The sequence below is a fragment of the Anolis sagrei genome, chromosome 7, assembly GCF_037176765.1.
Source record: "Anolis sagrei isolate rAnoSag1 chromosome 7, rAnoSag1.mat, whole genome shotgun sequence".
Lineage (NCBI taxonomy): Eukaryota > Metazoa > Chordata > Lepidosauria > Squamata > Dactyloidae > Anolis > Anolis sagrei.
The window spans coordinates 36,633,824-36,655,843 of record NC_090027.1 but is presented as its reverse complement, the minus strand read 5'-3'; the positions used below and the strand labels follow the sequence as shown (position 1 = coordinate 36,655,843).

Sequence of the window (22,020 nt, the reverse complement as noted above, 5' to 3'; positions counted from 1 at the left end):
CTGCTCCTGTTAGCAACCTGGCTGCTGCATGCTGGACCATTTGAAGCTTCCGGGCTGTCTTCAAAGGCAACCCCACATAGAGTGTGTTGCTGTAATCTATGCAGGATGTAACCAGACCGTGGACTACCATGGCCAAGTCAGACTTCCCAAGGTACGGGCGCAACTGGCGCACAAGTTTTTGTTGTGCAAATGCTCCCCTGGTCACCACCGAAACCTGCTCACCGCCGAAAGAGTTTATCTACAGATAAACTCTTTGGAACACCTCAGCAAGCGAGAGTCCAAAAGTGGCAGGCTAAAACCCAGAACCTCAATCAATGGCTGATACCAAATGAGAGACTCCCTCCTGGGCACACAGAAAACTGGGTGACTTGGAAGGTGCTGAACAGACTGAGTTCTGGCACCATGAGATGAAGAGCCAATCTCAAGAAATGGGGCTACAAAGTGGAGTCCACAACATGCGAGTGTGGAGAAGAGCAAACCACAGACCACCTACTACAATGCAACCTGAGCATTGCCACATGCACAATGGAGGATCTTCCTATAGCAACACCATAGGCACTCCAAGTGGCCAGCTACTGGTCAAAGGACATTTAATAGAATGCCAAGTTTGCAAACTTTGTGTGGTTTTTTTTTAATACAATACAACTGTTTGGTTCGCTCCTGACACGATAAATAAATAAGCTGCTTTGAAAATACCTTCACTTCCCCTCCTTTCCTGGACTGAAAGTGTGTGACTCGCCCAGGGTCAACCAGTGGGTTTCCACGGCCAAACGAGGAAGTGAACACTGGTCTCCGGAGTTGTAGTTCAATGCTCAAACGACTACATCATGCTGAGTCTTTTCCTAATTCCAGGATAAAGAGTAGCAAAGCCTATGAAAAGATGTGTGTGGTTTACTCACCTCGCTTCAAGGGCTCTTTATTAGATGGGAAAGCAAACCCAGAGACTTTAGGCTAGAACAATTTGATTTTTTGCATGCCCATCCATGTCTCTGGAGCCAGTTGTGAGCAAAGACACAAGAGATCTATGACTGGTCAATTGTCCATCACATTATGAATATTTACCAGCCAGATCGTCTGTGCAGCTTCGCTCATTCTCTCTGCTAGCGGGAGAGATCCATGTGGATTGAAAATACTTTTCCAGGAAGCTCCAAACAGTCTTAAATCGAGCTTTTCTGTTGTTAGAAATGTCGCTTTTGGAAACAGTTTGGAGAGGTCTTCAGGGTGCTCATTAGTGTTACTTGGCGGACGGTGTTACTCTCCCACATAGACCTGTTTGTTTTAAATGTCCTTTCTATCCCGTCTTTCTCCCACAAATGGGACTGATGGCTTGTGCTGTGACCAAATGGCTTCCATATTTATTAATGAGCGCCTGATGTTTCTTACTCTGCTTCTCTGAGTGGATACTTACTGCATATACTCAAGTATAAGACTAGTTTTTCAGCCCTTTTTTAGACTGAAAAAGTCCCCCTCGGCTTATACTCAAGTCAAGGTTATTTATTATTTCACTCTGTTATTATTATTTTTATTATATTTATTATTTCACTCTGTTGTTATTATTACATTTATTATTTTACTTTGTTATTGTTATTATTACATTTATTATTTTACTCTGTTATTACTATTATTACATTACCATTATTTTACTCTATTATTATTACTATTATTATTATTATTATTACATTTATTATTTTACTCCCTTTCTTATAATTGAAAGGATACGTAAGTACATTTACATTCAAGAAGGTTAGAATAATGGTTTAATCAGAGTTGGACAGTCTTATCTTAAATTACAGTTTTATGTAAATATTCAAAAACAGTTAACCTACTGATGCCTCAATTAATGTCATTTTATTGGTATCTATTTATATTTTGAAATTTACCAGTAGCTGCTGCATTTCCCACCCTCGGCTTATACTCTAGTCAAGGTTATTTATTATTTTACTCTATTAATAATAATAATAATAATAGAGTAAAATAATTATTATTATTATTATTATTATTATTGGCGCCCCCGGTGGCACAGTGGGTTAAACCCCTGTGCTGGCAGGACTGAAGACTGACAGGTCACAGGTTCGCATCCGGGGAGAGGCGGATGAGCTCCCTCTGTCAGCTCCAGCTCCTCATGCGGGGACATGAGAGAAGTCTCCCACAAGGATGAAAAAAAAACATCAAATCATCTGGGCGTCCCCTGGGCAACATCCTTGCAGATGGCCAATTCTCTCACACCAGAAGCGACTTGCAGTTTCTCAAGTTGCTCCTGACATGACAAAAATTATTATTATTATTATTATTATTATTACATTTATTATTTTCTATTATTATTACATTGATCATTTTACTCTATTATTATTATTATTACATTTATTATTTTACTTTATAATTGTTATTGCTACTACTATAATTTGACTCTTTTTATTATTGTATAATAACATTATTATTGGAAGGATACATTTGCACATTTACATTGAAGAAGGTTAGAATAATAGTTTAATCAGAGCTGGACAGTCTTATCTTAAATTACAGTTTGATAAAAATATTCAAAAATATTTAACCTACTGATGCCTCATCTTATGTAATTATATTGGTATATATTTTTATTCTGGCCACTGCATTTCCCATCCTCGGCTTACACTTGAGTCAGTCTGTTTTCCCAGTTTTGTGTGGTAAAATTAGGTGCCTCGGCTTATATTCGGGTCGGCTTATACTCGAGTATATATTATACTTACTTAGGCGATTTCTCATTGTCCGAGGATGATGGCATTCCAGGTGTAGTATCTTGGCAGTGGGTCCGTAGGTAGCTGTGGAGCCATATTCTTGACCCGCATGTTCTCCCACAGTGAGGACATCAATTTTCAGGTGGAAGGCGGTCCCGGTCAGGGTTGGCTTGATGCACCTTCCTCTTGGCGCATTTCTCCCTCTTGTCCTCTATTCATGCCTCTTCGAATTCAGCAGCACTGCTGGTCACAGCTGACCTCCAGCTAGAGCCCTCAAGGGCCAGGGCTTCCCAATTCTCAGTGTCTATGGCACAATTTTTAAGGTTGGCTTCAAGCCCATCTTTAAATCTCTTTTCTGAGTTGATAAAATAGATGGTGGAAGCACAAGGGCCAATCCAGTTGGCCTACAAAAATGTCCTACCATTACAATAATTATAATCATCATCATCATCATTTCAGGTAATAGCAGGATTGCAGAGAAACAACTGGAAAAGATGACATGATATGAGGATTTAAAGATCGAACTGCAAAGACTCTGGCACAAGCCAGTCAAGGTGGTCCCAGTGGTGATCGGTACACTGGGTGTAGTGCCTAAAGACCTTGGCCTGCACTTAAACACAATCAGCGCTGACAAAATTATCATCTGCCAGCTGCAGAAGGCCGCCTTACTGGGATCCGAATGCATAATTCACCGATACATCACACAGTCCTAGACACTTGGGAAGTGTCCAACATGTGATCCAATTCAACAGCCAGCAGAGTGTCTGTTGTGGACTCATTTTGTTGGGTTTCAAATAATAATAATAATAATAATAATAATAATAATAGCAACAATGGCTCTGGCATAAACCAGTACAGGTGGTCCAAGTGGTCATTGGCACAGTGGGTGCCATGCCAAAAGATCTCAGCCGGCACTTGGAAACAATAAACATCAACAAAATCACAATCTGTCAACTGCAAAAGGCCACCTGACTTGGATCTGCGCGCATCATTCGAAAATACATCACACAGTCCTAGACGCTTGGGAAGTGTTTGACTTGTGATTTTCCGATATGAAATCCAGCATATAGATCTCGTTTGCTGTGACATACTGTGCTTTTGTGTCAGAATAATAAATAAACAAACAAATTTTATTTATACCCCACCACCATCTCCCCAAAAGGGACTCGAGGCGGCTAACATGAGGCCAAGCCCAAAGATACAAGACAACAAAAAAGTTACATCAAAATAAAATACATATAGTAGCAAAGTAAAATAAATAAAACAAATTAACACAATACAAAATCGAACAGAATGGGCAGGCCAAAGGGAGGAGGTAAAATGATAAAACCCTGGATGAGGTAGGAAAGAAAATATGTAATTGAGGGGAACCCAAAAAGAATAATTGTATTGTTGTTATTTTTGCTTGTATTGTTGTATTTGGGCTCGGCCTCATGTAAGCCGCACTGAGTCCCATGGGGAGATGGTAGTGGGGTATAAATAAAGTATTATTATTATTATTATTATTATTAACAGTGGGGTAAGCTTTCAGTTTAGGATGGGGGGAAGTGCATCATAGGGGCAACACTATAGATGGAGCAAACAGAAATGAGATAAATGGTCACTCTCCAAAAGCACATCGGAATACAACCGGCTCTTTCTACAACCCTCGTGACAACCTGCTCTTTCTACAACCCCACAAGTGGCTGGTCCACAAGACTGTTTCCAGCAAGGGTTTATCTACGGACGGCACAGACCTAAATATCCTCTCCTGGCATCTGAATACAAACTGCTCACATGGTGGACCTCTGCCTGGAAATGGCTACAGTGCCAACCCCATCTGGGTTGGACAGAAGGACTGGATTTCTGTATAAACCAAAAAGGAATGTGGGTGCAGCTGTTGGTAGAGCCGCTTAATCTGAAACGGGTTATTGCAATTGATTCCTAGACTAAATACCCAGTGATGTGCATTTTAGGATACACAATGCTGTTTTGCATTCATAGAATCATAGAATCAAAGAGTTGGAAGAGACCTCCTGGGCCATCCAGTCCAACCCCCTGCCAAGAAGCAGGAATGTTGCATTCAAATCACCCCTGACAGATGGCCATCCAGCCTCTGTTTAAAAGCTTCCAAAGAAGGAGACTCCTCCACACTCCGGGGCAGAGAGTTCCACTGCTGAACGGCTCTCACAGTCAGGAAGTTCTTCCTCATGTTCAGATGGAATCTTCTCTCTTGTAGTTTGAAGCCATTGTTCCGCGTCCTAGTCTGCAAGGAAGCAGAAAACAAGCTTGCTCCCTCCTCCCTGTGGCTTCCTCTCACATATTTATACATGGCTATTATATCTCCTCTTAGCCTTCTCTTCTTCAGGCTAAACATGCCCAGCTCCTTAAGCCGCTCCTCATAGGGCTTGTTCTCCAGACCCTTGATCATTTTAGTCGCCCTCCTCTGGACACATTCCAGCTTGTCAATATCTCTCTTGAATTTTTAACATTGTTTTCCAAAACAGAATAATAAAATCCAGGGTGAGAGGCTTCATCTAAAAAGTATCATATACTCCAGGCTTGGGCAAACTTTGGCCTTCCTTCCAGATGTTTTGGACTTCAACTCCCACAATTCCTAACAGCCTCAGGCCCCTTCCTTTTCCCCCTCAGCCGCTTAAGCGGCTGAGGGGGAAAAGGAAAGGGCCTGAGGCTGTTAGTAATTGTGGGAGTTGAAGTCCAAAACACTTGGAAGGAAGGCCAAAGTTTGCCCATGCCTATATACTCTCTCGTTCCTCTGAGTTCTTTGTGTCCTAAAATGCCTTATTTCAAACATAATACAATTTGCATAAAAATTAATCACAGATATCAATATTGGGTCCCTCGATTTAGATGGGGCTTTGGAGTTCCTTGGCTTGCTAGCGTGGGATAATGGCGTGCCAATTTATCTGCATGGCTCGCATGACATAAAATCCATGGCACTCTGGGGCCAGTCAGGAAAATGATCCATGGAGACATTTGCCCCGCAAGCTTGAGGGTATAAACCATCCTCTAGGTCAGGAAAAAAATGTACCATAGTCGTTTACTGATGGTGTTTTGAACTTTCAAGCTCCGTTAAGTCGAAGTGGTGGTTTTGCACCCCCACGGCTGTTTTCAGATGGAGAATGAGTGACTTTCTGAGCCATTCTTTAGTTTGCAGAGTTTGTATTGGTGTGACATTGCTTGCCACTAAACAGATGTGATGCTTTGGCGAGCGTTTTCTGCTGACATAATGTGTGGCACTAGCTTTCCATAGGTCCCTTTTTGGGCATGTAACAAAATCAGTCAGTTAACTGTAAAATGCAAGGCATGAAGCTGATTGGTTGGACCACGCTCAGTTAGCTAGCTGAGCCTGGGAGTTTCGGCAACAGTTACATTTTTAAGCTTGAGCTGTACAGGAGCTGGCACAGAAAAAGACAGTTATTGCTTTATTTATTTATTTATTATTTAGGACATTTTTATCCCATCCTATCTTAATCTCCGCAGAGGGACTCAGGATGGTAGCAACAAAAAAAAAAAACATAGGTATACATATAAAGTAAAAAAAGCATAAAACATTATAAAAGCATTAAAACAACCGCCAATTTAAGTTGTCGTCCTAAAAACAATCCATCAGAGGATTAATTTGACTTGATGGCAAAGTTATGAATTGGTTATTATTATTATTATTATTATTATTATTATTTGAAACACAACAAGATGAGTCCACAGTAGACACTCTGCTGGCTGTTGAATTGGATCACACGTCCCACACTTCCCAAATGATGTCTGATGTATCGGCGAATAATGCATGCAGATCCCAGTAAGGTGGCCTTCTGCAGCTGGCAGATGGTAATCTTGTCAGCGCCGATTGTGTTTAAGTGCAGGCCAAGGTCCTTAGGCACTTCACCCAGTGTGCCGATCACCACTGGGGCCACTTTTACTGGTTTGTGCCAGAATCTTTGCAGTTCGATCTTTAAATCCTCATATCATGTCATCTTTTCCAGTTGTTTCTCTGCAATCCTGCTGTCACTTGGGATTGCAACAGCAACGATCCATACGTTGTTTATTAATACGATCGTGAGGTCAGGAGTATTATGCTCCAAAACTCTGTCAATCTGAATCCGGAAGTCCCAGAGGAGTTTGGCGTGTTCATTGTCTGTAACTTTTTCCAGCTTGTGATTCCATCAGTTCTTTGCCGCAGGCAGATGGTATTTGTTATTATTATTATTTGGTATTTATTTATTTTTTTATTTGAAACACAACAAGATGAGTCCACAGCAGACACTCTGCTGGCTGTTGCATTGGATTACACGTCGGACACTTCCCAAGTGTCTAGGACTCTGTGATGTATCGGCGAATAATGCGTGCAGATCCCAGTAAGGTGGCCTTCTGCAGCTGGCAGGTGGTAATTTTGTGTTGTTCTTGTTGTTGTTGCTTTGCCATCAAGTCAAATTAACTTACAGAGCCAGGATTTCACTTTTTGTGAGCTGCTAGAAGGAAATATTCCACATGGGCACTGAAAGACCATTTAAATCTCTCAAAAAGGATATTGTGTGAATCAATGCAACTGTTCACATGATTGTATAGTTGTTGCTCTGCATTGCAAAGAGTAAACTATTGTTCTTTATTGATAATCTGCGTGGCATATTTTCTTTCTCTGGCAAGACAGTGTGTGGGCTGATAAAATGTGAACTATGCAAAATTTTCATTATGCCACAGTCCAGATACTTTTTCTCACTTTATATATCACAGATAGAACATATGCCAGGCAGTAACATGATTGTAGCTACGACCGTGCCTGCCTTGTCCTCTTCTGGTACTGACTTCAGTTTATCAGATCCAAAGCTGGATCTTGGCTCGATTGCCCTCGCCTTTGGCAACTGTCCCTTCCTCTGATTTTGCAAGAACCAGCAGGTTTGCCAACAGAAGTGGAAGTTCATCTGCAGTAAATTTCAGCTCCAAAGTCCAGAGAAGTGGGCTGAGATGCAGCATGCCAGGAGTAACTGAAAATGAAATGGGACAGAATCCATAATGAAAGCAGAGTGGGGCGTAAAGAGCGCTTGGGTGTCCATCAATGACTGGACCGGTTCCCATAGCTTCATCATAAAGGTTACTCATCAGAGAGGAAAGTTGGCAAGGAAGCGCTGCCCTTTCTTGTCCCTCTGTGTTCTTCTAGGATGCCTGCCAACAGCTTCCCCCGGGCCCGTGTCATTCGCTTTGGTTATGTAGAATGGAGGCTTGTTTTCCAATCGCAAAATATATGTTCACTTTTTCTTTCTCTGTCTTAGGGGCGCAAGCCTGGCTATTTCTCTTTCCTGGATCCTTTTTCTCCTGGCGTCTGGCTCTTCATGTTACTTGCCTACCTCGCTGTGAGCTGTGTCCTCTTCTTGGTGGCTCGGTAGGGTTGACTTTTCCTTCCCTTTTTTCCCTGTCCTCGCAGTGCCATCTACCGTCTGCTTTGAAAAAATGAAATGGAAGAATCTAATCCAATGTACTGTCGAAGGCTTTCATGGCCGGAATCACTGGGTTGTTGTAGGTTTTTTCGGGCTATATGGCCATGTTCTAGAGACATTCTCTCCTGACGTTTCGCCTGCATCTATGGCAAGCATTCTCAGAGGTAGTGAGGTCTGTTGGAACTAGGAAAAAGGGTTTATATATCTGTGGAATGACCAGGGTGGAACAAAGGACTCTTGTCTGCTGGAGCTAGGTGTGACTGTCTCAACTGACCACTTCGATTAGCATTTGATGGCCTGGCAGTGCCTGGGGCAATCTTTTGTCCCACCCTGGTCATTCCACAGATATATAAACCCTTTTTCCTAGTTTCAACGTCTCTCCTGACGTTTCGCCTGCATCTGTGGCAAGCATCCTCAGAGGTAGTGAGGTCAAGAGTTCTTTCTCCCACCCTGGACATCCCACAGATATATAAACTCCATCTTCCTAGTTTCCAACAAACCTCACAACCTCTGAGGATGTCTGCCATAGATGCAGGTGAAACATCAGGAGAGAGTGCTTCTGTAACATGGCCATACAGCCCGGAAAACTCACAGCAACCCAGTGATTTTTGATCATTAAAGCCTTCGATAACATATCTTCTGTGTGTTTGGAGTTTGGCCATAAATGTTGTCTGAGTTAGATCCTGGTCTAATCTGGGATGGCACTTGTGATGTTCTCGAGCAAGAGTCCTTACTTTAAAATCCCTGAACGCTGATTAGTTGCACTTCCTTAATTGATATATGTACGCTTGCTTTGCAAATGTTGGTGGACTGCAGAGATCCCTGTAGACAATCTCTTTCAGCTATATTTTGTTTTGATTCATATCACAAGCCCTGTATTGGGGAAAATTGCTTAATTACTTCATTAATTAAATGTATTTATTAAATGCGATGTAAGATCTGTCCTCTGAAGGGCAAAAGGCTGCCATCATATAAGGGGATTAATTCCTGCCTGTAATGGTTAGTCCAATGCATTTACCTTGTGCCGTGCATTGAAGGAGGTGGTGCAATGGGTTAAACCCTTCTGCTGGCATGACTGCTGACCAAAATGTCAGCAGTTCGAATCAGGGGAATGGGGTGAGCTCCCATCTGTCAGCTCCAGCTTCTCATGCAGGGACATGAGACAAGCCTCCCACAGGATGATAAAACACCTGGGCGTCCCCTGGGCGACGTCCTTGCAGATGGGCAATTCTCTCACACCAGAAGCGACTTGCAGTTTCTCAAGTTGTTCCTGACATGAAAAAAAAATGCATTGAAAGAACTTGCAGCTGAATAAGCAGCAATGGATAGATCTGTATTTGGATGAGATTTGTCTTAGCTAAACAGAAGTAACCTCAGGAGATTGGAGGCTGGAAATTAGTACCCAAAAAGTGCAAACAAAGACCATATTGGTCTGTTTGGGCATGAACTCCATTGCAGAAAACAGGCTGGGATTTTAAGTACCATCAACGGATTGTGACATAACACTCCAACATAGCACCCAAACACACATAGCCTGGAATAGAGGCTGCCTGGGAATAAGGAGAGAAGGGTGAAACCCATCACTTTCCAAGATCTCGGCATGGCCTTGCCCGGAAGAGGCTCTGCATCTTGGTTTGCAACAGTTTTGCAGCCTTTTGAGAACAGCCAAGCGAAATAATCAAACACGGTTTTAAAGCCCTCTCTGGGAAAAAATGAAATATCATGCAAACAAAAACAAGCTTGATCTCTGCCTTGTTGTTTGTTTGACAAACAAAATCACAGCTCAAAACTTCTGTGTTTATTTGATCTGGGTTTGCATGTCAGGCGTGTAGGGAAAATATCTGCTGGGTTTCCTTAAAAGAGCTTTGTTTGTAATGGCTCAATGCACATCGATGCTATGTCCCAGCAATTATGTCTTTTTCTTCATCTGTCCATCTTACTTTCTTCCCACTTCATCACATTGAACCCGGTCAAGTGTTTGGTAGAGTAAGTTTATCATACAGCTCAGTCATACTCCATTTTGAGATCAAATGGATGATTTTCCTACCTTCATCACACTGTTAAAGCTATCCATTTTACTCAGTTGTACTCAGTAGTCTTCAGTTGATTTGCCATTACACAGCAGAGATTTGGCCCCATCCACTGTCCCTCCATGAATGCTCTTTGTGCCCAGTGGGAAGCCGGGGTGCCTCGGATGAGAGGCCCTATGGGTTTTCCTATACAAAGTCTTTAGAAGCTTAAAAGTTTAACAAAGTTCTTTCTTATTGCTTAGGTCTTCAACAAACAATCTTAGATCTTCAACAAATCAAACAAATGCTTTTTAACTTGTCTACAATGGACAGGCAACTTGCTTGGAGAACTATTTCTTTCCTTTACGAGGAAAACCCTTTTTGACCCCTACCTGGGCAATCTGCTTTCTAGGCTTTGCTGGTGTGGGCCCTACTCCCGGCTCCAAATTGCTTCTTGGGGACCCGAGTAGACCTACCAGCCAAGGCTCTGAAGAATTTCCAGCTGGAGTCCTTAGGATTTTTCCAACGAAAGTTGTAGGTCCGTTTCTCTAACCCCAACAAGGGTTGTGATGTAAAGCTGTTTCTCTTAAAAGCCTTTCTTTAGAGACTGTTCTTAAAGCTGTGAGGCTGTAAATTCCCCAGCCAGAGCTTTCGGGACCGTTTCCCCCCCAGACTTTGTAAGAAACGAAGCTTCTCTACAGGTAGAAAACTTTCACGTCCTGTAGCTGAGCTTCCAACTGTAAGGCTGAACTAAAATGGCTCCCTTTCCCTCCTGAACCTGGAAAAAAGGGTGGAAGTAAAACTCAACGATGATAGACAGGTGGCTAGCTCCATGACTGCAACCTAGCAGGACCCATCCAACTGCAAAATGCATGGCCAGAACAAGCACATGCAAACGCTCAAAGAACGAAAGGGAGTTTGGAGCTCCTGGTACAGCCGTACCAGCACAGTTGGGGGTCACCACAACATGAGGAACTGTATTAAGGGGTTGCGGCATTAGGAAGATTGAGAAACAATGAATTAAAGTGTTGTGAAACACCACTAATTCTAGTGTAGATGTGCTTGCAAGACACCAGGTGGATTGAATGCAAGCTCTCCAGTCTGCTGTTGTATTTCCCTTTGGACTCTTTTCTATGTATGTAGATACCTTGCTAGATATTTTATGCAGTCATTTTCTCCAGATATTGATAGTCCTCAAAGGTTATCAGAGATGGACCTACTCTATTATCTGATATGTTTGCTTCAAACAACTTTTTGTCGCCTGGGTTCTTTCTCTGGTTTTTTCTTGTTTACTTTTTAAAAACCATATCCCTTAAGTGTTCAAGAGAGGCAGCAGAGATTTCAACGCCGTTTGTAGGTGCAGTAATAATGCTACAAAGCTGCAATGCTATTGCTAAAATGGAAGCGTGCAGTCCCTCGGGGGTCCTCTCGGTGCAGCGGAATCTGTCAAATTCATGGGCTTCGAACGGCTTTCAGCATTGCACAGCATTTAAGACCATTTGATAACGTAGCCCGGGCCTGTCTACACCGAGATACGTCTTCTCCTGATGCATTTTTGAAGCAAGGCACTGCTGTTCATGTTCAGGAGGAGAGGACATGGCTTCAGATAACACTTTGCAGCTTTCCAGCTGAGCCACGATAGGATTCTTATGTGTTTGTCAAAGCATTGCCGTCAGATGGTGTATGTTCTTTTTGTTTCAAAGTGAAGAAAGAGAGATGCTTCCTTTGGCCAATATAGCAAGATCCAAGAGAGATAAAGATGCATTCTCTCAGAGTTACAAAAAGGCAGACAGGAAGGGGGGGAAAAGAAGGCACATAAAATCCAAAGCTTTCTTAAAGAAAAAGAAATGTTCCTCTGTCCCTGAATTATTTCAACACAAGCTTATCTTGAAAGACACAAATCTGATCTCTTTTCCTTTTGTTGGAGCTGCTTTTATTAACAGCAAGGGTTTCCTGTATTGTTGTCGTGGGCTAAAGTCCTTCATTTAAAAGAAAATCCGGCCTTATTCTCTCAAATGGGTGAAGATCCTCAACATGCGCGTTCTTTGCACCCATGAAGCGGAAAAAGGGACCTCACAAATCTCTGTGTTAGCAGTATGAATTGAATCCAACCACATGGCTAATCAAAAATACGAGGGTTATACAGAAAGTAACGTTACAAGATATTTAATAAAACTTACATGGGAGTCCCCGGTGGCACAGTGGGTTAAAGCACTGAGCTGCTGAGCTTGTTGACTGAAAGGTCGCAGTTTCAAATCCAAGGAGCGGCATGAGCTTCCGCTGTCAGCTCCAGCTTCTGCCAACCTAGCATTTTGAAAACATGCAAATGTGAGTGGATCAATAGGTACTGCTCCGGTGGAAAGGTAACGGCGCTCCATGCAGTCATGCCAGCCACATTACCTTGGAGGTGTCTACGAACAACGCTGGCTCTTTGGCTTAGAAATGGAGATGAGTACCACGCCCCAGAACTGGACACAACTAGACTTAATGTCAGGGGAAAAGTTTTACCTTTACCTACATGGATTGTAGCATAGGTATGACATTATTTTTTCCACATAATCACCATTGAGTTCAATACATTTTGTCATCTGTGGGACGGGTTTTTGATGCCTGTGCCACAGAAGTTTCCCTCTGCCTTTTTCAGCCACTTTGTCACTTTGATTTTCACCTTTTTGTCATCAGAAAAGTGTTTTCTACCAAGGCATTCCTTCAATTTAGGAACAGATAATAGTCACTGGGTGCGAGATCAGGGCTCTGAGAGGGGTGGCTTATAACATCCCAACCACATACAGTTAACCATTCTTGTGTTGCATGAGCTGTGTGTGGACGCGCATTCTCATGAAGGAGACAGATTCCCGCCGTCAGCATCCAACGACGTTTGTTTTGAATGGCTCTGCAAAGTTTCTTCATGATCTCACAGTATATTCCATACCCATTTTGTCACATCCTGTCTTCACTTTATGTCCTCTCCATTTTTATTTATTTTTTGTGTCAGGAGCAACTTGAGAAACTGCAAGTCACTTCTGGTGTGAGAGAATTGGCCATCTGCAAGGACGTTGCTCAGGGAACGCCCGGATGTTTTGATGTTTAACCATCCTTGTAGGAGGCTTCTCTCATGTCCCCGCATGGGGAGCTGGAGCTGACAGAGGGAGCCCATCCGTGCTCTCCCCGGATTTGAACCTGCGACCTGTCGGTCTTCAGTCCTGCTGGCACAAGGTTTAACTCATTGCACCACTGGGAGCTCCTTTTCTCTCCATAAACTGAAATGGCATTCATGCCTTGTGCATTTAGGTAGCATATTACAGTGCAAACTTCGCACTTGAAGAGATACGGAATGAGAACGCTCATCTCTAACCACCACAACGCCGATCGATGTGCTACTGACGACTGGCACTGCTCGTTCACTTCTGCTGGCTTCCTGCTACATGGCAGTGAAACCAACTTCCCCTGAGAAAATTCCTTCTGAGAGATACGTGCCTTGTAACCTTACCTTCCAGATAACCTTCGTACATTAGTTCATATTTAACTCTGCAAATAAAGGTCCCCTGGTGCACAACGACCTTCACCACAATGCCAGTCGATGAGCTACTGATGACTGGCACTGCTCGTTCACTTCTGCTGGCTTCCTGCTACATGGCAGTGAAACCAACTTTCCCCGAGAAAATTCCTTCCGAGAGACACGTGCCTTGTAACCTTACCTTCCAGATAACCCTTTTACATTAGTTCATATTTAACTCTGCAAATAAAGGTCCCCTGGTGCACAACAACCTTCACCACAACGCCAGTCGATGAGCTACTGATGACTGGTACTGCTCGTTCACTTCTGCTGGCTTCCTGCTACATGGCATTGAAACCAACTTCCCCAGAGAAAATTCCTTCTGAGAGATACGTGCCTTGTAACCTTACCTTCCAGATAACCCTAGTACATTAATTCATATTTAATTCTGCAAATAAAGGTCCCCTGGTGCACAACAACCTTCACCACAATGCCAGTCGATGAGCTACTGATGACTGGCACCGCTCGTTCACTTCTGCTGGCTTCCTGCTACATGGCAGTGAAACCAACTTTCCCCAAGAAAATTCCTTCCGAGAGATACGTGCCTTGTAACCTTATCTTCCAGATAACCCTCGTACATTAATTCATATTTAACTCTGCAAAGAAAGGTCCCCTGGTGCACAACAACTACAAGGGAGTACCATCACAGAATAGGAGATAATAGCTTAAATTCACAGTTAGTCCCAACTAGAATGCAATCGGTTGGGTTTACTCATTTGTTGATTCAGCAGTCAACAATTGGTTGAACTGAACTACTTGAGTTGGAACTAATAAACCAGATTCCAGACTACATGTTTTGGGCCACATATTGTCCTGATTATCTCACAAGCTCCATTTTTCAGAATAGTTGTACAGTAAGACTTTACAGAAACCCTGGGAAGAACCAATGATGAAGGCTCAAAAAATGCACGGTCTATTTGTTCTGCGCTCTTTCCTGATCTAAAAGCTACAAAGCACACTTATGTGCTCGCGGTTGACTTTTACTGCCAAACTCTGGGCACCAATTGCCAGTTAAACACCTGAGAAACTCTGCCACCCAGCAGCTTATGTCTTTTATTGCTGTCGCTTCCAGGTAACAATGTTTGTCCTCCGGAGTAATTGAATGTGTTGTGTTTTGATGCCGCAGACTGACACCCTACGAGTGGTACAGCCCACACCCCTGCTCCCAAGGGAGGTGCAACCTGCTAGTAAATCAGTACTCTCTTGGCAACAGCCTGTGGTTCCCTGTGGGTGGATTCATGCAGCAAGGGTCTACCATTGCCCCTCGGGCTCTGTCCACACGCTGCGTCAGCGGAGTCTGGTAAGCGACGGAAATGTTCCATCTTTACTGTGGTGATGTTTTAACAAAGCTTTGTCTGCATGGATGGTTTCTAGGGAGGGTTTTGGTGGCAGGTGTTAGAGTTAAAGTCTCAAAGGTGCTACAAGGTCTCCAAGTACTGACAAATTAACACACCGCTGGGACCCCGGATCCAGATGTTGCTCTGACTGAGAACATTTGGAGCCGATCTGTCATAGGTGACTTGTCTCTTCCATTGTTTTTCAAAATTTCTCCTATCAAGGAGCATCATCTGCTTTTAAAACTATGAGAGATTCCTATATGCTCACACCTAGAAGGGTCTGAGCATATATATATATATATATATATATATATATATATACCACCAACATTTTGGTAAAATCCTTAGAGCACAGCAGTAGCTTCCATCAATTCTAGTGGATATTATTTATCATATCAGAAGCAAACCAATGTATTTAAAAAACACAAAGTTTAAAAATTTGCCATTATATTAAATTTCCTTTGACCAGAAGCTGGCCACATGGAGTGCCTCTGGTGTTGCTATAAGGAGGTCCTCAATTGTGTATGTGGCAAAGCTCAGGCTGAATTGTAATAGATGGTCTATGGTTTGCTCATCTCCACACTGGTATATCATGGACTCCAATTTGTGGCCCCATTTCTTAAGGTTGGCTCTGCATCTCATGGCGCCAGAGCACAGCCTGTTCAGCGACTTCCAAGTCACCCAAGGGGGGGGGGGGCTCTAATTTGGTATCAGCCTGGGTTCTGAGTTTTAACCTGCCACTTTTGGACTCTCGCTTGCTGAGGTGTTCATGCAAGTATCTCTGTAGATCTTAGAAAACTTATTGATTTAAGGCATTGGCGTGCTGGCTGATATCCGAACAGGGGATGAGCTGGAGATGTCACTGCTTTGGTCCTTTCACTATTGGTTGCTACTTCCCAGCAGATGTCAGGTGGTGCAATACCGGCTAAGCAGTGTAATTTCTCCAGTGGTGTAGGGTGCCGACAACCTGTGATAATATGGCATGTCTCATTAAGAGGCACATCCGCTGTTTTAGTATGGTGAGATGTGTTCCACATTGGGCATCTGTACTCAGCAGCAGAGTACCAAAACGCAAGGGCGGATGTCTTCACTGTGTCTGGTTGTGATCCAGTCAACTTTCATATGATATTGTTTCTAGCACCCACATTTTGCTTGATATTCAACTAGTGCTTCTTTTAGGTCAGAGCACAGTCCAGGATAACTTCCAGGTATTCAGGTGCGCTGCAATGCTCCAGTGGGATTCCTTCCCTGGTCATCCTCAGAGCTCAAGATGCTTGTCTGGTCTTAAGATGGAAAGCAAACATCTCTGTTTTAGATGGATTAGGAATCAGCTGTTTTTCCCTGTAATAGGCAGTAACGACACCTAGAACTTAGGAGATTTTGGTAGTAATATGTAGTGTGCATACACTAGAATTACAGAAGCAACCGGAAAAGTTTATAGTGCGTATACACTATTTATTATTACCAAAATAAAGTCCAACTTGGCTGTATTCCCCCAAACCACCAACATTTTGGTAAAATCCTTGGAGCACAGCTGTAGCTTTCATAGTCGCCAGGAGAAAGACCAAGTGTGGACGATTTCCATTTGCTTCTTTTTCCTTCCAAGGTGGGCCTTCACCTTGATCATCATCTCATCCTACACGGCCAACCTGGCAGCCTTTCTCACCGTACAGCGCATGGATGTGCCCATTGAATCAGTAGATGACCTTGCCGACCAGACGGCTATTGAATACGGCACAATCCACGGCGGTTCCAGCATGACCTTCTTCCAGGTAAGCCTTCTTTCTCTTTGCCACCAACTGATTCAAATTCAGCAGATTCCCCACCTGGCTTGTATACGAACTTTCATTCCAGCCTGCATCTCAAACAGTGCTCCTGTGTAAAGGCATTTGGATTTAACAAGCCCTCCACACTTTTTTTTATAAGTCCTGTGCTATCTCATAAGGGGCTGAATCAAATATACAGGAAATAAAGCCTTGGGTAGTGTTTTCCCTGGAGGAGTTGGTGGTGCGGGGGATTGTTTTATTTATGAGATTTTTATGCTGCCCTTCCTTCATGGAAATCACTCTGCAAACTTCATGACTGTGTAGGGAGCTGAACTAAGGTTGTTCAGTCCTCATCGAGTATGTTTACCCGCACGCCACTGTGTCTGCATATCTATTGCCTTATCAAAAAGGATGTGGTGGCAGTGCATTGACAACCACTGTGAGCAGAACCTGAAAATGTTACTGTTTTGGACTTATTTATTTATTTATCGAGTCATCTGCAACCAGACCAAACAGATAAAAAACACAAATTTTACAAACTTGGTAGTTGATTAAATGTCTTTTGACCAGTATCTGGCCATTTGGAGTGCCTCTGGTGTTGCCGCAAGGAGGTCCTCCGTTGTGCATGTGGCAGGGCTCAGGTTGCATTGCAGCAGGTGGTCAGTGGTTTGCTCTTCTCCACACTCGCATGTCGAGGATTCCACTTTGTAGCCCCATTTCTTGAGGTTGGCTCTGCATCTCGTGGTGCCAGAGCGCAGTCTGTTCAGTGCCTTCCAAGTCGCCCATTTTTCTGTGTGCCCAGTGGGGAGTCCCTCATTTGGTATCAGCCATGGATTGAGGTTCTGGGTTTGAGCCTGCCACTTTTGGACTCTCGCTTTCTGAGGTGTTCCAGCGAGTGTCTCTGTAGATCTTAGAAAACTATGTCTTGATTTAAGTCATTGATGTGCTGGCTGATACCCAAACAAGGGATGAGCTGGAGATGTCACTGCTTTGGTCCTTTCACTATTGGCTGCTACTTCCCGGCGGATGTCAGGTGGTGCAATACAGGCTAAGCAGTGTAATTTCTCCAGTGGTGTAGGGTGCAGACACCCCGTGATAATGCGGCATGTCTCATTAAGAGCCACATCCACTGTTTTAGTGTGGTGAGATGTATTCCACACTGGGCATGCGTACTCAGCAGCAGAGTAGCATAGCGCAAGGGCAGATGTCTTCACTGTATCTGGTTGTGATCCCCAGGTTGTGCCAGTCAGCTTTCGTATGATATTGTTTTTAGCAGTTCCCAGAAGATGTTTTGGTTTTCTGGGAGCTCCGGTCCAAAAAAGATATTTTTCCAAACGTTGGATGTGAGCAACATAAAGGTATGCAGCGTCAACATAAGGAGGGGATAGAAAAGTTTAATAGAGAAATGTTTTTATTTCATCTTCTTCTGGGAATCCAAAGTCTTCTCAAATACTCTAAAAAAAACTTCCAAGCTATTTCATTTATCATCCTAAATTAAAAGCACCTGCTCGATATAAACGTGAGTACTATTAACGAGATAAGTAGGATTCTTCTAAGCAGTCAATGTGTTCAATCAATTATTGAATGCAGGGTCACTCATTACGTAAAGGCTGACCATGAAGTCACCTTGGAGGATCTGGAGATTCCTACAGAGCAGTGGTTCTCAACTTGTGGGTCCCCAGATGTTTTTGCATTCAACTCCCAGAAATCCTAACAGCTGGTAAACTGGCTGGGATTTCTGGGAGTTGTAGGCCAAAACACCTGGGGACCCACAGGTTGAGAACCACTGGTATAGATAAATTCTCTCAGATAAGAAGGAATAGCTTCCCAATTTTTGCAAGGACCTTGCACCCCTAGTCCCTGCAAACATGGCAGGCCTACTGTAGTCTTCCAACATGAGCTATTACTCACTTACCTACTTAGGTAATCCCTCGTTTCCGAGTAGGATTGTATTCCAAGATCGGTATACTAGCGGTGGGTCCATAGGTGACTGTGGAGCCCTATTCTTGATCTGCATCTTGTCCAGTGAGGGCATCGGTTTCCAGATGGAAGGCAGTCCTGGTCGGAGTTGACTTGACACCTTCCTCTTGGCACGTTTCTCTTTTGCCCTCCATTCATGCCGCTTCAAATTCTACAGCACTGCTGGTCACAGCTGACCACCAGCTGGAGCGCTCAAGGGCCAGGCCTTCCCAGTTCTCAGTGTCTATGCCAGAATTTTTAAAGTTGGCTGTGAGCCCATCTTTAAATCTCTTTTCCTGTCCACCAACATTCCGCTTTCCGTTCTTGAGTTCGGAATAGAGCAACTGCTTTGGGAGACGGTGGTCGGGCATCCGGACAACGTGGCTGGTCCAGCGGAGTTGATGGCAGAGGACCATCTCTTCAATGCTGGTGGTCTTTGCTTCTTCCAGCACGCTGACATTTGTCCACTTGTCTTCCCAAAGGATTTGCAGGATTTTTCGGAAGCAATGATGATGATGATCGATATATATTAGGGGTGTGCAATTTTTCATTAGGGTCTATAGTGGGAGATGCAGTTTGTCAAATAGTCTGGACCCAAGCCGTTTAGGGTTGTAAAGGTAAGAACCAGCACTTTGTATTTAGCTTGGAAGAAGACCGGCAGCCAGTGGAATTTAGAAGTTTACTTTAGAAACATTTTAGAAATGAAACGCTGGTGCCCCCTAATTTTGTAATGAGTTTTGAAGCATTTTTTTTTTCATCTATCGGACAGCCGTAACATATCTACTTCCTCTATAGCTGGGATGATAGTGCATTTTTGTGGAGTGTCGCCCTTCCCTTTTGATATATGGCTTTGGTCTTTTTCATGTTGCTTTGATGCAAGTGCAGGAGGGATTTCTTGTTCCATGTTATATGGATTTGCTCCGAATACTGGTTTTAGGCCAGTGTTTCTCAACCTGGGGGTCGGGACCCCGGGGGGGGGGTCGCGAGGGGGTATCAGAGGGGTCGCCAAAGACCATCAGAAAACACAGTATTTTCTGTTGGTCATGGGGGTTCTCTCATTGTTGGAGTTCAGAATGCTCTTTGATTGCAGGTGAACTATAAATCCCAGCAACTACTACTCCAAAATGTCAAGGTCTATTTTCTCTAACCTCCTCCAGTATTCACATTTGAGCATGTTGAGTATTCGTGCCAAGTTTGGTCCAGATCCATCATTGTTTGAGTCCACAGTGCTCTCTGGATAAAGGTGAACTACAAATCCAAAACTCAAGGTCAATGCCTATCAAACCGTTCCAGTATTTACTGTTGGTCATAGGAGTTCTGTGTGCCAAGACTGGTTCAATTCAGTCGTTGATGGAGTTCAGAATGCTCTTTGATTGTATGTGAACTATGAATCTTAGCAACTACAACTCCCAAATGACAGCATCAATCTCCCCTTCAATCCCACTAGAATTCAAATTTGGGCGTATCAGGCATTTGTGCTGAATTTGGTCCAAATTTGTGCTGAATACATCCTGCATATCAGATACTTACGTGACAATTCATAACAGCAGCAAAATTACAGTTGTGAAGTAGCAACAAAAATGTTATGGTTGGGGGTCACCACAACATGAGAACTGTATTAAGGGGTCGCGGCATTAGGGAGGTTGAGAAACACTGTTTTAGGCCAAGGGAAGCTGGGTTCACATTCAAACCCTCCTCCCTTTTGAGCTGTGGCCAGAATCCCCATTACATCTCAGCATCTCTTTCCTCTTCCTGCAGAATTCCCGGTATCAGACGTACCAGCGAATGTGGAATTACATGTACTCGAAGCAGCCTAGCGTCTTTGTCAAGAGCACAGAGGAAGGGATTGCTCGGGTGCTCAACTCCAACTACGCCTTCCTGCTGGAGTCGACCATGAACGAGTATTACCGCCAGCGCAATTGCAACCTCACGCAGGTCGGGGGCCTTCTGGACACCAAGGGCTACGGGATTGGCATGCCAGTCGGTAGGCAGCAGAGCGAAATTCTAGCTATTTGGAGCTGTCTGCGGGGAAAATCAGGGGGGAATTCCAGGGCAGATGCTGGATGCATTTCCCATCCATTGCTGAGCTCTAGCAGGAGACTTCTCTAATTGGTTCAGCATCTCCATTTTATTTATATTTTGTATTATTTTATGTTATTTGCAGCTTGTGCTTTATTTTGACTCAGTTCATTCCAGATACAGGTGGAAATGCAGCTTTAAAAGATAGCATTTGTAAATGTGTCTAACTAGCATGTGTGAAAAAAGACTATCTAGACCGAGACCTAGGGACCAGATGCGGCTCGTTGGGCTCTTTTCTCAGGCCCACCTCTCTGTCACTAACCTATCCTTCCTTCTCTCTTTCCTGCCTCTTTACCTCCCTCTTACTCCTTCCCTCCTTCCCTCCCTCCATTCCTCCTTTCTTACCTTCCACCCTTTCGTTCTTCCTCACCTCTCTCCCTCTTTCTCCTTCCTTCCTTCTTTCCTTCCTTCTCTTTTTTCTCATTCTCCTCCCTTTCTTCCTCCGTCCATTCCCTTCCACCCTTTCATCCTCCCTCCCTCCATTCCTCCGTTCTTCCCTTCCATCCTTTCGTCCTTCCTTCCTCCCCTCTCTCCCTTTTTCTCTTTCCTTCCTTCTTTCCTTCCTTCTCTCCTCCCTCCCCTCCCTCTTTCTCCCTCCCTCCATTCCCTTTCACCCTTTCATCTTTCTGTCCATCCTCCCCTCCCTCCTTCTTTCCTTCCTTCCTTCCTTCCACCCTTTCATCCTTCCTTCCCTCTCTCCCTCCTTCTCCTTCCTTCGTCCCTTCCTTCTCTCTCTCCTCCCTCCCCTCCCCCCTCTTTCTCCCTCCCTCCATTCCCTTCCATCCTTTCATCTGTCTTTCCTCCCTCCTTCCCTCTCTCCCTCCCTTCTTTCTTCCCTTCCACTCTTTTGTCCTTCCTTCCCTCTCTTTCTCCTGCCTTCCTTCTTTCCTTACTTCTCTCTCTTTCCTCCCTCCCCTCCCCCTTTCTCCCTCCCTCCATTCCCTTCCACCCTTTCATCCTTCTGTCTTTCCTTCGTCCCTTCCTTCCTTCCTTCCTTCCTTCCCTTCCTTCCTTCCTTCCTTCCTTCCTTCCTTCCATTCATCCTTCCTCCCCTTCCACCCTTTCGTCCTTCCCTGTTTTGTCTTTCCTTCATTTTCTTCCACACCTCCCTTCCCTCTTTCTCCTATCCTTCCCTTCCACCCTGTTGTCCTTCCTACCTCTTTCTCCT

The 22,020-nt window shown here is 43.9% G+C and overlaps 1 protein-coding gene across 2 annotated transcripts in view; it reads left to right on the top strand.

The window, feature by feature from the left end:
- Positions 1-22,020, top strand: part of GRIK4 (glutamate ionotropic receptor kainate type subunit 4) — a 759,832-nt gene that overhangs the window by 713,028 nt on the left and 24,784 nt on the right. Inside the window, exons 14-17 of one of the 2 annotated variants that reach the window (XR_009632086.2) lie at positions 7,982-8,091; positions 14,838-15,011; positions 16,655-16,820; positions 20,532-20,708. Coding sequence is in view for 1 of the 2 variants with exons in the window: in XM_060787230.2 (XP_060643213.2) it covers positions 7,982-8,091; positions 14,838-15,011; positions 16,655-16,820; positions 20,532-20,757 (676 nt within the window). In the remaining variant the exon portion in view is untranslated. Of the gene's footprint in view, positions 1-7,981; positions 8,092-14,837; positions 15,012-16,654; positions 16,821-20,531; positions 20,758-22,020 lie in introns of both variants that reach the window. The other variant, XM_060787230.2, reaches the window with a different exon arrangement.